Source organism: Gymnoscopelus microlampas, assembly GCF_963454915.1.
Source record: "Gymnoscopelus microlampas genome assembly, chromosome: 11".
Lineage (NCBI taxonomy): Eukaryota > Metazoa > Chordata > Actinopteri > Myctophiformes > Myctophidae > Gymnoscopelus > Gymnoscopelus microlampas.
In genome coordinates, this window is record NC_139948.1 from 4,834,224 (window position 1) to 4,849,973 (window position 15,750).

Genomic DNA, 15,750 nt, shown 5'->3' on the forward strand with positions numbered 1-15,750 from the left:
AATTTTCATTCATGCCTTTAATTTATTTGCTTGATTGCGAATATCTTATTGCTCTTACTGGTAAACAACCTGTGCTGATAATCTGTTGTTCGTACAAGTGCAGTTCATGTGATGTCAAACATACCATGAGATCATTTGACAAGTTGTCACTAATAATTGTAAACTTGGACAGACTCAATAAATGCACTGATTTTTCAGAAAGTTCTATATAATTCTAATATTAAGAAAAGATCATGACTAAAATCACTAATCAAATTGTTCCTCTTGCCATGGAGTGGAATGCTTGGAGTCTATAGTAGACTGAGCATTTGGTCCTGTCTTCTAGCTCATTATTTCCCTTTCTCTTCTCTGTAGAGGCAACACAGAAGAAGTGGCCACATGCAACCAAAGGCCAGCTGGGTACACCCATCAATTCCAAGCTGACAGAGCTCCGTTATCGCCCAAGGCAGACTAAGTGAAGAAAGCTGTGCTCCAATGTTTTGTGAGCTTGTAGATTAGCTATTTTGTTTGTTTTATATTGAAACTCAAATATTGAAAACATGCCCATGATGGGAAAGAAAGCTGTGCGCCAATGTTTTGTGAGCTTGTAGATCAGCTATTTTGTTTGTTTTATACTGAAACAAATATTAAAAACATGCCTATGATAGGAAGGATGTGGTAGAGGCGTGAACAATATATATATAATTTGTTTTGTTTTTCTGAATAAATGAATGTTAATGACTTTTAGATTTGTTTTTTATTTATTTATGTAGGTAGGTATATGCATGTATTCCTGAACATATATGTGTAAATAAACATATATGACATATATTTAACACATATATTAAATACATATATGTGCATATTTAACATATATATTGAATACATATATGTGACATATTCGAAATTGGCCGCCTACATATATGTTCTAAACATATATAGACATATATGTGATATATGTACATATATGTAATATACATATATGTGACATATTCGAAATTGGCCGCCTACATATATGTTCTAAACATATATAGACATATATGTGCATATATGTACATATATGTAATATACATATATGTAGGCGGCCAATTTCGAATATGTCACATATATGATGAACATATATGTGACATATATTTAAAAAATGTATGTTCATATATTTCCTTTCCGTGTGGGATTTTTTCTGTACTGAATGTATGCTCCCTTTGAATGATAAAACTGTGTAATGATTTTACACCCAAAAGATAATTCTAGGTCAAGCTAACCTTTTCATCAGAATCACCTTACTGACAATCATTAAACGATTAATCCAGGATTGCTGATTATATATACACATGACTCAGGCTGATTACACTTGAGATACAGCTGGTGAAGACATGAACATAGAACCATGAAAACTAGAACATGATTATAACAGAAATACAAGACCTAGACAAGAGGGGCAAAGTCTGTAACTGTGACACCTGAAGGATGAACCATTATTTTGTTGACAGGAATCACAAGACTTTCATCAGCTTCTCCCTTTCCATCTCTCGCTTCCATCTCTGCTTCTGCGGTCATGTGGTGCAGCAGAGCATTTGTGTTCTGGGTCAGCAGGTCGGCTGGCTCACATAACAAATGGAGGCGCTAATGAGTAGAAATAATTACATTACCCATTATTCCATGAAATTTCACATTTGGGGAATTTACATTCATTCCTAAGTCCTTAAAACATGAACAAACTTACCTGAATAATTGAGCCGAAACATTGTGTGGCTAATAAGGCAGGGATTTATGACATTTGTTCGTATAATATCAATCTTTCCTCGATCGACTCAAGGTCGACTTTTCAACTCAATCTGTGGTTCAGTTTTAAGTCTTAAGTTTTTGAGACGGACCGTATACAGTGATATATTTTTCTTTTCTAGTGCAAAACTCTGTTTTGTAGTCCACCATTTTATGAAAAATGAAGCACCTTTTTTTTCTTAGTTTCAACCTCCAACACACGTGTGACATAGAATCCTTTCCCCTATATTTGCACATACTAGGGCATGACATCATAGCTAAAAGAATACAACATTCAGATCATGCTTTGATTTCCATCTTATAGGGAGACATGTTGTCTGTTTGTAAATATTAACTTAGCTGGCCAATATCATTGGAATAGCAGAATGCCAATTCAGTGGATTTTCCCTTTAAAGAGTATCAAAACTGACAGATTTTTTTTTGTTTACATACAATTATCGATTTAAGATGAGGCACCATGTTAACAACAATTCTTTAGGCCCTCATCACCATATCAGATTCATTCTGAAGACTTTAGTTAGCAGGGTAGGCACAAATAAGACAAAATGGTAGAGTTGAATCAGTGTGGGGACTGCATGGGTACAATGTTATACCAAGTACCACATGTCCACCTACAGAACATAATCCCCTGTCACAGTAGATCTCTCAAATTAATTATTCCAAAATGTTACTGTCTACTGTACTCTCACCTGGCGGAGGGTCCCTGGCCCAGTGGTCAGTTTCATCAGTGCGCACCCTGGTACAAGTACAATGGAGGAGAGAGCCAACAGCCAGCCCATAACGTTGGCCCATTCTGGATAGATATACCAACGGTTGTAAGTTAGGGGCTGGTACTCCACTAAGGAACCTATGAAACAGAGCTGAGGGGAGAAAGGAAACAAAAAAGATTTAGTGTCTATAAATGTTATGGATATTTTTTTTTTTCAAGACAGTTGTCTGACTTTACTTATATTCAAATGCTGTGAATTGTTTTATATTACTCCATTTTGCGGCTTAAAATATGGATATGGGGCATTTTCAAGCAAGACTGACATTATTCAAAAAAGAGCAGGCTATTGAGCAGGCTATCGGTCACTGTCATAAATTCCGGTTTTATGCCCATTTTGTGTCAAATTGATACTGCATGGGCACTGCACAGCAGCAGCATGGTCCCTTTGCGACTCAGTAAACTTAGCAAGTAGCCTATAGTGACAGCCTACAGATGGTGCTGATTACCATTGCAATGTAAGGATATATATTCCATAATCGCAGCATAATAGCCTACTACTCGATGCGTGACTGTCGGTCCGTCAAACACGAGAGAAATTAAAGCCAGCAACATCACGTCACCAGGGTTTCCAGACAGTCTGTCACATACTTTCACTTTCATTGATATAATTGCAAAAGCTGTTGCAGGCTACATAAAAAAAACAGCCTATAAACATCCCTTTGTTTTAGCCAGTTCCACAGAAAAATCACCCCCTGTCTTTGGATTATTGAAAAAGTTCAACCATGGCACGGTCGTGTGTGTGTGTGTGTGTACTTCTTTTCCAAATAAATTACTAGCCGCCATCTGAAAAGTCCTTAATGCAGCTTCCAACAGCAACAACACAAGACATTGACTGTCTTGTGATCATATTGTGTAGCCTAAATCATCCAACCTCACCGCTGGATATACTATGTGCATACAGTGTTCTTTCACTCTCTCCAGCTGTAGCCTGTTAAAGATCGTTAAGCCTCTCCGAAAGTTTAACAAAGTATATTGAGCAACAGAGAGTAAGTGTAACATTTTAGTCCTAAACTAAAACAACCTCAAAACAACTGAAGCAGTGACATGAGGTAATGATTTTGCCTTTGCAATAATTGAGAGCAACAATCTAGACTAGCGTGACATATACGGTAAATTTCTCACCTTGAAAACAATGCAATGCAGACACACATGTACTGCTATGTGTCTGAATGGGAAACGTTTATTTATTTTTCTTTTAATCAAAATAAGAAAATCATTTTGGATTTTTTTGTTAAAAAAATTGTGATTTTAATAACTGACCTCAATATGGACCCATAATAAGTTTTGCCATAATCATGCAGCTCTAACAGTGACACAGCCATGACAGCAAAAATGATATACAGTAGTATATATTTTTTCTTTTTGTAATCACTTTAGGCTTTTCATGCATGGGCAGGGCATCAATATTAAATCCATATCATGATATTAGACTGGATATGGTCTGTGATTTTGATATTGTACTATTATATGGCATAAGCGTTATTTTTCATGTTTTCCCTCTGTATTGGCGAGTACACCAAATTAAGTACTTGTACTCGGCCTTAAACAAATGGCTCTAGTTCTTAGATAGAAAATCGGTATCGGAAAAAAACGGTTAAAAAAAAACAGTAATCGGTATCGGCCAAGGATTTTGCAATCGGTGCATCTCTAGCTACAGATAATGTTGCTTCAACTCACCAGTGAGACCAAGGGGGTGAGATAGAGCCAGCAGAGTTTGAACATGGGATTGGGGCGCACGCCTGTCATGTCATGTATGATGCCACACATACGATCTGCTCCTGATTCAGAATTTGGTACAGGGTTATGGACAGAGGTTAGCTGTTTGTAAATGTTTGGACATTGCGATTGCTTGTCAATGACTTTGTATTATTTCTGAAATACTCACCAATTATCCAGCCGAAAGCCAGGGATTCAAACACAGCAAGAAAGAGAAGGCAGGCTCCATTGCAGGCATAGTAATCTAATAGCTGGAACACATACATCCCCCCCTGGTGGCAAGAGACATGAGGTGTGATTGCAATTTGCAACAAAGTTTATTTTCTGTCGTTTGGTTTTCAAACAATAGGTCACACACATAGGGTCACACCTGAACCTAACCTCTAATCTCTGCTGTCTGGCAGAGACCAGCTAATTCCAAATTGTTAATTTTTCAGGAAATGACAAAAAAAAAAGTGGAGTTAGGAGGTTTTGTTCATCATTGATAAGAACAGCTAAATGGACCTCCAAGCTCACAATGAGGTTGGAGGACAAAAGGGGGTGGAGCTTGGAGTCAGCAAGACCAGCTAACTCCATGCCCCTTTGGTGGAGTTAGCTGGTTTAGCAGAAAGTTTGAGAATCCAATGGAGTTAGCTGGTTTTCTCAGAAGCGCTTTTCAATACTTTTCATTGGTTCAATATTTTTTAAATCAACACACAAATGTAAAGAGTGTTCAATAGCACTGATTTATCATGGAATAAACTGCTAACTGGTTTCTGCCGGGCAGCAACAATATTTAAAATGTGTTTTCCCAGGGTGCAGTTGAGAATCTGAGCTTAAAGGGATATTTCACTTTCAAAAAAACTTTGGGTCATTTTATCATCTACTCAGGCTTTTGTCAGCCCCCCAGACCGTTTTTAAAGGAGACATCCGGCATTTTCAATGTTATCTTTGATGTGTCGCTTAGCACTCACCAACATTGAAAGGGTCGTTGCGTTAAAGGGCAAGACCACTTTCGTAGAGGTTTGGGTTGTGTGGTTACCTTGCCATGATGTAACTCCAAAGGTGGGCAAGAAATAAAAAATAATTGCTCCATTGATTAGAAATTGATAATTCAAAATATGCTCCTCATTGACTTACATTGTACGGTAAAACTGCTCTCAAAGTCACTCTTTTAGCACAGAAACGAACGCAAACAAAGTTGAGTCAGACAATATAGAACATCACCAAACCCAGTACTGTTTTTTTTTTAAATAAAAATGTCAACTTCCTGTTGATTTTGCCATTTTTAATAATTAGAAAACCCGGACTGGATCGGCGGATCCGGATCCAGATCTTCAAATAGTAAAATCAACAGGAAGTTGACATTTTTATAAAAAAAAAAAAACAGTACTGGGTTTGGTGATGCTCTATATTGTCTGAATCAGCTATGTTTGGGTTCATTTATGTGCTAAAAGAGTGACTTTGAGAGCTGTTTTACCGTACAATGTAAGTCAATGAGGAGCATATTTTGAATTATCAATTTCTAATCAATAGAGCAATTATTTTTGATTTCTTGCCCACCTTTGGAGTTACATCATGGCAAGGTAACTACACAACCCAAACCTCTACCAAAGTGGTCTTACCCTTTAATCCCATTGAGTCCGTTTCGTCCCGTCTAACGACCCCCTCCGTCGACATAATGGAGGCGCGAGAATAGCAGAAATTCGCCTATTTTAACAAATGCAAAGTCCGTTTTTTTTCTCCTAGTAGTCATTGTGGAGTCTCATGAGACCCTAACAGGCGGTGAAAGTCCCGACGAGCTAACCGCTAATGCACAACGAGCTAATGCTAGTTGCTTATTTCTCTCCCAGTACCTGGCAACTCGTGTTGCCAGGCAGGGAAATAAGCAACTAGCATTAGCTTGTTGTGCATTAGCGGTTAGCTCGTCGGGAAACGGACTAAATGGGATTAACGCAACGACCCTTTTAATGTTGGTGAGTGCTAAGCGACACATCAAAGATAACATTGAAAATGCCCTGATGTCTCCTTTAAGTTGCTTGATTCAGTATTTAGATATTTGATATTCATTTTATCAGACACGCCCCCTTCCTATACAAACCCATTATAACTTCAAACTCCATTTTTAACAAGGACGGGTGTTTTTGATGAATCTAACATGTTAAAAATTGAGTTTGAAGTTATAATGCGTTTGTATAGGAAGGGGGCGTGTCGATAAAATTAATATCAAATATCTAAATACTGAATCCAGCAACTTGAAAATGGTCTGGGGGGCTCTCAAAAGCCTGAGTAGACAATAAAATGACCCAAAGTTTTTTTGAAAGCAAAATATCCCTTTAAGTTTTCTTTTTTTGGTGTCAGCCTTTTTGACCTTTGGGAAGAATTAGTGGTCACCCACGGTGCAAGCTTTTAATGTTGCTACTATTATGAACCTCTCTATCCCACCTTTGAGCATATTGTATGTGTCTCAATATTGCCACTGGCATTTCAATATGTATTTCAGAGATTTTTTTTGTGGTGGTCACTTTGCTACTATGATGCCTATTTGGCAACAGGCATGCATTGTTAGCGTGTTACCCGCCAAGCTATGCTGTTGTGTAATATGCTGATAGGCATTTATGCATAAGAAGAAAAAATTAAATAAATACAGACCTCAGTGATCATGATAAGCTGGGAGGAGAAGCAGATAATGCAGAATATGAGAAGGAAGATCTCCCGTCGCCATTTCCTACGCAGCACTGTGGGAAACATATCTGTAATGGATGTCATCACCGACTCCATAAAAACAAACTAAAAAAAAAAACACGGAGGGTGAGTGTAGCAGTAGTAGCTCAGAGCCCCTGAATATCTCTGTTTCGTTTGTTTTTAAAGCAGAATAAAAGTGCAAGTAGGACTATATGTTACATGGGCTTATTAATGCTGCATCTTCTTCTGATTACTGACATACAACATAAAGTATTTCACAACAACAACAAAAGTCACTAGACTAGCCCATAACCACAAAATGTAGCAGTTCTGATTTTATATAGTAAACGTGATTTCACAGCAACCACTATGACCCAAATATATTTCAGTATCAAATGTAGTCTTCCATTTGTACATCACCTGTGAATCCAGACCCAAGACAACGATCATGAAAAAGAAACAGACAGCCCATAGCTGAGGTAGGGGCATCATGGCTATTGCCTGAGGGTATGCAATGAAGGCCAGCCCTGGACCTGAAAACAGAAACATAACACTGTAGATCATTACCATTTGTCATTGCTCAATGTTATCCAACCATGAGCCGGTGTATGAGTCTGAGACACAGCCAAGGCCTGATGCAACAGGGCTGCCAGTGTCTCCTCAAATGTGAATTTGACCAAATCATCGCTGGCAGTGCCAATTCAGTGCACAGTGGCACTTGTACTGAGTGGTCAACTGGTATAACCCCTAACATAATCTAACCAACTCACAGAAAATACATCTTTCATGACCTTCTGCTGCTAGTTTACTTGGTACTTGCTTGAATAATCCCACACACAAAGTCTGTATGACTTCAGAATACATATCATACTATAATTCTAGTAACCGTCTTGAGTAGGTGCGTAGGTGAAGCGTAGGTGAAGCTACCCGGTTCTCCTCAGTGGCTGGACCAATTGCTCTGATTTTGCACACAGCCATTGACCATTACCATCTGAACTTAACTGTGAAGCCCGTTATTCAATTTCATCAAATCTCAGCTTCTTATTAGCGTTTATATGTCAAACAATGTCGCCTCCCGGGTTGCCAGATCATGTGCGCATATCCCCCCACGGATGCGTCGACCGGGTATGGTCTAGTTTATATAATTGACGTAGACATTGTGACTTGCAGTAGGCTACCTGACTCTGCCACTTCATCAATGGGAACACCCTGCTCGTGAGCCATGAATCCCAGCACTGAGAAGACGGCAAATCCAGCTACTATGCTAGTGGCACTGTTCAGCAAACACAGACATAGGGAGTCTCTGCAAAACAAAATAAAATCATAGTCTTTAGCGAGATGTGACCTCACAATAATTAAAAACAGCTGTATTTTGAATATCTTACATTTGGTCATTAGCACATTTTTTACAACAAGTAGGCCTAGTTATTATGGACCAGTATAGATACAGATTTACGTTACAGTATGTGTTCACAGCCACCCATTTTTCTTATTGCTATGGATACCAAGTAACCTACGCAACTTCACACAATAATTTTTTTGCAGACTCGCCTGTAGCAGTTGTTGTTGTACATGTTGTAGCTCCCTAGAACAGTTAAGGAACCCACCCCTATACTGTAAGAGAAGAAGACCTGGCTAACAGCTTCCATCCACACCTGTTCAGACAAAAATATTAATGAGAGATGCATGCATAAAGGCATACAGTTAACCTCTCATGGACTGAAATCAGCCTATAATGTTTGAATTTATTGTATCCAGCTTAAACGGTTAGATCCTAATCTTCTACCTGTGGGTTGGTGAGATGTGAGGGATCAGGAAGGACGTAGTACGCAATGCCTTGTAAAGCCCCTGGTAGAGTGAGTCCACGGATCAGAAGAATCAATAACATTGCATAGGGGAGGGTAGCGGTGAAATATACCACCTGAAAATGGGGTGCAGTACGTTAATCCTACAGCACATTCCTCCGACAGCGCAGCGCTCCGACGTTTCAATACTAAACCCGAACCAAACCCGCACCCTAACCCTAGCCGCACGCGGATGCCACATAGTCGGAGAAAAGGTCTGTCGGATTATCGCATGCCTCCCCTGAAAATGATGGGTTGTTATTGCATCCACAAAAATGTTAATAGTGAATACTACAGTGATAGAATGACTTTATCAGTATTGTATTTGTGCACACATACCTTTCCAGTTGACCTGACTCCTTTCCAAATACAAAAGTAGCAGATTATCCACATAGCAATGACGCATAACACAATCTCCCATCTGATGCTGCCCACCTCTTCAATACCTCCTGAGATAGCCAGCACTCGTCGCCTGGACAGAAAGACAGATTGTACAAAGAAGATGCATTTAATTTATTGTCTGGCTGAAATGGATGATATATGAAAGCCTCTACTGATACCAATAGTTTCCCATTGATACTTCCATCGAAGTCAGTTTTACATGTGTGATAACTGAGTATTCAAAGGAAGGCAATTTCACCACTTTTGCCACAGTCACACATGTATACTCTTCAACAATCCTTCACATGGAAGTGCATGTTGGATGTATTAGCATACAGTGTTCATTTCTAATAGAAGGTAAGTAAAAGTTACTTTTCTTATTTAGTAATGTTGCAATATAAAAGGAAAAAAGGATTTAGGGAGCAGAAACAGAAAGCAAAGTATCTACAATCATCCCTTATAAACATACTCCCAGAATTCTGTGGCAGCAGAGGTGGTGTTGGTCTGGTTAGCCCATTTGTTGAAACCATTTTGTGATGAGAAGTTTACACAATTATCTGATGGAGTAGAGAGAACATATTTAACTTGGTTATCATATAAATGATGATAATAGTATTAATAATAATTTTAATTATTTTATTCATAATGCACGTTTAATGAAAGTGAAATTCAATCATGTAGTCAAGAGGATTTGAAGAGATTTGATTAATGTGTTTATCACAGACACTACAGGATTTGAACAGTTCAATGGTTGAATGTGTATTAAATCGATGTGTTATTTTATGTCAGTACTTACCTTCTTCATTTAATTAGTGTGTAACCATTCTACTAATTATGACACGCTCTCAGAAAACACAAGACAATTACGGATCCAAAATTTTCCTTTTATGGTTATAAAGCATGGGATTATTGAATAGTTACATTAGCAGCATGGCATATAGTCAGTGAGCCAGACAAGATTTAATTATCGAAAGAGTGGGCAAAACCAAACCTATGTTAAATTGTTCATAGGGTCAATACGAGTAAATAAATATATGATAACCTCTCCACAGGAGTAGCTTTTTCATGGTTATCACACATTTTGTTATTTTCCCCATACGTACATGACAGGTGAAAAAATGTCAAAATTTAAAAAAGAGTTATCATAATGAAACTTCCTGAGTTGATTACTTACATGAAGACAATGATTTATCGTATTACAAGTTTTCTGAAATTGTATATTTAAATATGCAAATTAGGCATTTAGTCCATGAGCCTGAGCCCCAAAATTGAGCCAGATATTGAATATTCCATCGTTAAAAACCTTTGACTCCTACATCTTAACAAAATGAAATAAGTATGTTGACTCTGGCTTTGTCCAATGTTCCAATGTTGATTCAGGAAAGGTATGCAAATTTGGGCATATTTTCCTAATGCCTAATTTGCATATTTAAATATACGATTTCAGAAAACTTGTAATACGATAAATCATTGTCTTCATGTAAGTAATCAACTCAGGAAGTTTCATTATGATAACTCTTTTTTAAATTTTGCAATTTTTTCACCTGTCATGTACGTATGGGGAAAATAACAAAATGTGTGATAACCATGAAAAAGCTACTCCTGTGGAAAGGTTATCATATATTTATTTACTCGTATTGACCCTATGAACAATTTAATATAGGTTTGGTTTAGCCCACTCTTTCGATAATCATTGCTCAATTTTGGGGCTCTGGCTCATGGACTAATATAATGGAAAGTGATGTAGACTATCTGATCAGATAGGCTTTCAAGTGATTTGTATGTCAAATTGTATGTGTTATATGGGGCTATGGATAGCCTCAGTTTGTGTACAAAATTGAGAAGTTAAATATGCTGTACAATGTCTTACCTGTGTTCCAGGGGTTGTTACAACTGGCCCAAGGGAGATTGAAGTTGAAGGATGAGACGAGGTAGAACAACCCCCAGGCCAAAATAATGATATAATACGTAGACCAGTAGAAAAGAATCAGCTGCCCTGCATACCCTATACCTGTTGGGCAAAAAAATCATTTTTACTGGTCAGCTTTGCACATACACTAAATGGAGTTGGTAGGTAGGCTATGTGATATAATACAACTACATTATACTAGTGGCAAATAAGACAGAGAACAGACCATACATACAGAAATGTATAGACATGGGAGTATTTCATTTATCATGCACAGTAGTTGCACTGATTGCAATACACATTTGCAGCAAATCAGACAAGACACGCACACGCACGCACACACTTGCACACACTCGTTGTAACAATAACAACCATTCAAAGGCTGTTCAAATGTTTGCTATTGCTGTTTAGACTTTGTAATTGACCAGCCCCTCTGGCACGAGACCAAGCATAATTGTTCATGTCCTATTCCATTCTGTGAATCCAATTGGCTGATTAAAGGGTGAAGTGGGTTTTGAGTTTGGGGATTTACTATAGCCAGTGTGACCTAAAGACAAAAACATCACCTTTATGCCTTGACCACCACCAATGCCACCATCAAATCCCTTTTCATCTTGACTGTGTGAACCACAGTAGATTTCCCGAATTGGTTTTATCGTTATGAATTACCTTCTGCCAGTGGACACAACTTCCTCCAGCAAGTGATACCCCCCTCCTGGGTGAACTGGCCCATGGAGGTCTCCAGAAGGAACAGGGGTACACCACATGTTGCCACAAATATCAGGTATGGCAACAGAAATGCACCTGAATTACACAGAGCATCACTACCTTGAATAAATCTTGAAGGGTTAAACATTTATAAACCGTTGGCAAATGATTTGTTTTCAACAGACTTACCTCCTCCATTTTTGTAGCAGAGGTATGGGAATCGCCACACATTGCCTAGGCCGACAATTTGACCCGCTACAGCCAGGAAAAATTCCACTTTGCTTCCCCAATGTCCTCTTTCTTCAATCATTACCTCTTCTGCCCGTTCAACTGTGCATCTTTTCAACATTTCCAGAAGCTTTGACTATAGGTCTTGGTTTATATCTTTCCTATATTCCTTCTTTTTGTCCAGGTTTTTATCTCTGATTGTTGGTGTCTATCAGATCTACAGTGTGCCTTATAAAGCCCAGATTGGGTGATTTATTACAAAATAACAGGGAAAACGTCACAATCACAACACTAAACATGATGTGACACCAAACATGATAAGGCTGACAAAGACTGTCTGGGGAACAATGCTAATAAACACATGAGGGCTGATTACACATGAAACACCTGGGGAAGACATGGACATAGAACCATGAAAACTAGAACAAGAACATAACATAGAAATACAAGACCTAGACAAGACAGGCAAAGTCTGAGACCACAAGGCTCTAAAATGTGTAGCTTACACATTCTACACATCCCGTTCGTATCAACAGGATGTAGCATGGGTACTTCTTTCAGAGGCCTACAGTGGGTTAATTTTATTCTGGACAGCTGACAGCAATAAGGTTCAGTTCCCAGGGCAGGAAAAGAGGCATTTCAAATTAAACTAGAAAAAGTGCTCCTCGGAGCACAGGTCTCCGTCAGGTCAAGTACGTTGTTGTGGCCTCCTAGTGGCGCTATAATATGCCAATGTGAAAAGGATGCCATTTATTCTTAGGCCTTTCACGGCAATCGGACACTGCATTCATAATTTGAGGCATTTTGTCCCCAAAAATATGTTTAGCTAAATTAGACCTGCTGGTGGCGCTATAACAGGCCAACGTGAAAAGGGTGGCATTTCTTCCTCTGCCTAGTGGGAATGTGAATGTGAAATTTCACGGAAATTGCAAGCTGCGTGAATAATTTTACATTTTTCTTTAAAAAGTTTAAAACTGTTTTTTCAATGGTAAAATGTACTACTCTTAGTTCCTACTGGACTGTCCTCAGACGTTGTAGCCTCAGACATGGCTGTCCAACCTAATGTATACTTGGACAGTTTCTCTCCAATCGAGCTCTCTGCATTTACTTTGATGATCACATCTTCCAAACCAACAACATGTCTATTAGATCCAGTCCCAACTAGACTACTTAAAGAGGTCCTGACCCCAGTTGATATATTCTTACTCGATAAGATCAATATGTCTCTGGTGACAGGCTACGTGCCACAGTCCTTTAAGTTAGCTGTAATCAAACTTCTCCTCAAAAAGCCTACTCTCGATTCAGGCATTTCAGCTAACTATAGACCTATCAAACCTTCCATTTCTCTTTAAGATCATTGAGAAAGCAGTCGCCAAGCAGATATGTGACTTTTTACATAACAACAATGTATTTGATGCTTTTCAGTCAGGATTCAGAGCACACCATAGCAGTGAGACGGCATTGGGTGAGAGTTAAAAATGACCTCCTTTCTGTACTGGTTTTGTTCGACCTTAGTGCTGCATTTGATACTATGACCACCATATTTTTTTGCAGAGACTAGAGCACTTGGTTGGCATTAAGGGTGCTGCACTGAACTGGTTTGAGTCCTATCTGTCTGACAGATTTCAGTTTGTAAAAGTTAATCTTCAATACTTGCGTAATATTGCGAAAGTTAGGCACTTTCTGTCTCAAAATGACGCAGACAAACTTGTTCACACATTTGTTACTTCTAGGCTGGACTACTGCAACTCGTTATTATCAGGCTGCCCAAGTAAGTCCCTAAACAGCCTGCAGCTAGTCCAGAATGCTGTTGCGCAGATACTGACAGGAACCAGAAGAAGAGATCATATCACTCCTTCACTGGCCTTTCTGCACTGGCTCACGGTTAAATACGGAATAGAATTTACAATTCTCCTCCTCACCTACAACGCTCTCAATGGACAGGCACTACTGTATCTTAAAGACCTCATCGAGCCTTATGAACCTGCCAGAGCACCATTGTGTTCACTGTATGCAGAAATGCTTAAGGTTCCAAAAATCCCAGAAAAGGTAACAGGAGGCAGAGCATTTAAGTTTCAGGCACCTCAGCTGTGGAACCTTCTCCCAGTTTCGGTCCGTGAAGCAGACACACTCTGTATATTTAAGACTAGATTAAAAACCTTTTATGATAAAGCCTATAGCTAGATTGCTTTTCTCAGTTCTCAGTCACCCTACAGCCATCCTCTCTCCTCTCTCCACCTCCCCTCTTCCATACATCCCCTTCCTCTCTCCTCTCGTCCTCTCTCTTCTCCTCCTCCCTTTGGTTGTGTGGGTTCATGTCCCACCGGTGCAATTGTAATTAACACTGTACGGACTCACGCTCCAGTAAGGCCTGCCACTAATTCCTCATCCGGCGACCCGCTCCCCAGAGTTTTTTTTGTCTCCCACTTTGCAGTTCCATGGACTGTTATTACGGACCTCCAGGAGGAGGTATGGCACTAGTAGAGAAGCTAACGTCCCTGTACCAGGTAATCTGGAAGAAGGGTGAAGTCCCTCAAGACTTCAAGGACGCATCCATAGTGCATATCTACAAGAGGAAAGGGGACAGGGCATCTTGCGATAACCATCGCGGTATAGCCCTCCTGAGCATCGCAGGAAAGATCTTGGCGAGAATCATCCTCAACCGGCTCATCAGCCATGTAGCTGAGAATGCTGTCCCTGAATCCCAATGTGGTTTCCGCGCAGGCAGAGGTACTTGTGACATGATCTTTGCCATCCGCCAGTTGCAAGAAAAGTGCAGAGAGCAGAACAAAGGCCTTTATATGGTGTTCGTCGACCTCACCAAGGCCTTTGACACAGTCAATCGTGAGGGCCTGTGGAAGATCCTTGGCAAGTTTGGCTGTCCAGATAAGTTGATCGATCTCATCGCTTCCTTTCATGATGGAATGCAAGCCAGGGTCCAGGAAAATGGTGATGCATCCGAGCCGTTCCCAGTCAGGAATGGAGTGAAGCAAGGATGCGTTCTGGCACCAACTCTCTTCTCCATCCTGTTCTCCGCAATGCTGCTAGATGCTTTCACAGACTGTGAAAGAGGTGTTTACATCCAGTTCCGCTTCAGTGGCAAACTATTCAACTTGCGGAGACTCCAGGCAAGGACCAAAGTGTTCGAGGCTCTACTGCGGGAATTCCTCTTTGCTGATGACTGTGCACTGACAGCTACCACTCCTGACGACATCCAGTACATCGTAAACCGCTTCTCAGTATCCTGTAGGCGCAGGGCCGGACTTACCGTTGGGCTAGGGGGGGCTACAGCCCCCGGGCCTCCAACTGGGGGGGCCTCCGATTTTTTTGGTAATTCTTTTTTTTTTTTTTTTTTATCAAATATTTTTTTTTACGATGAAATTGTAAAGTATTGCAATCCAATTCAAGTGAGATTTATGTTTAGTTATTGTATATTTAGTTGTTTTATGGTTAAAACATCGAGAGCCTCTGCTATCCACACTGTCACTGCCACTGAAGACAGTGCCTGTAGAGGCTGTCAAAGCCTAATCCGGTCTAAAGCCCGCCTACTACTGTATCCAGTATTTTCCACACACACATACATGCACACACCACTTCCGTATCCGCTCTAGCCCCACCGACCCCCCCCCGTGTAAATCCCAAAATGGTTTGGTCCACAGCAGTCCGCATTCATTCCTCCTTATTGCACGTTACGAGTAACGAGTGTGTTTTGGGGCGAAAACACTCGCCCCAAAACACACTCGCCCCTATTTTTTTCGCCGGCCGAGGCC

General features: G+C 39.8%; 1 protein-coding gene across 1 annotated transcript; it reads right to left on the reverse strand.

Annotated features, from left to right (window-relative positions):
• Positions 1-1,404: 1,404 nt before the first annotated feature.
• On the reverse strand, positions 1,405-12,101 carry LOC311054513 (sodium- and chloride-dependent GABA transporter 2-like; the record flags this gene model as incomplete). Its single annotated transcript, XM_084070528.1, has 14 exons — positions 1,405-1,602; positions 2,451-2,621; positions 4,208-4,308; positions 4,416-4,518; positions 6,878-7,015; positions 7,331-7,443; positions 8,089-8,213; positions 8,462-8,565; positions 8,697-8,831; positions 9,094-9,226; positions 9,605-9,692; positions 11,006-11,146; positions 11,714-11,848; positions 11,942-12,101. The coding sequence occupies 14 exons, from the start codon at positions 12,099-12,101 to the stop codon at positions 1,405-1,407; spliced, it is 1,845 nt and encodes a 614-aa protein (XP_083926654.1).
• Positions 12,102-15,750: the final 3,649 nt, after the last annotated feature.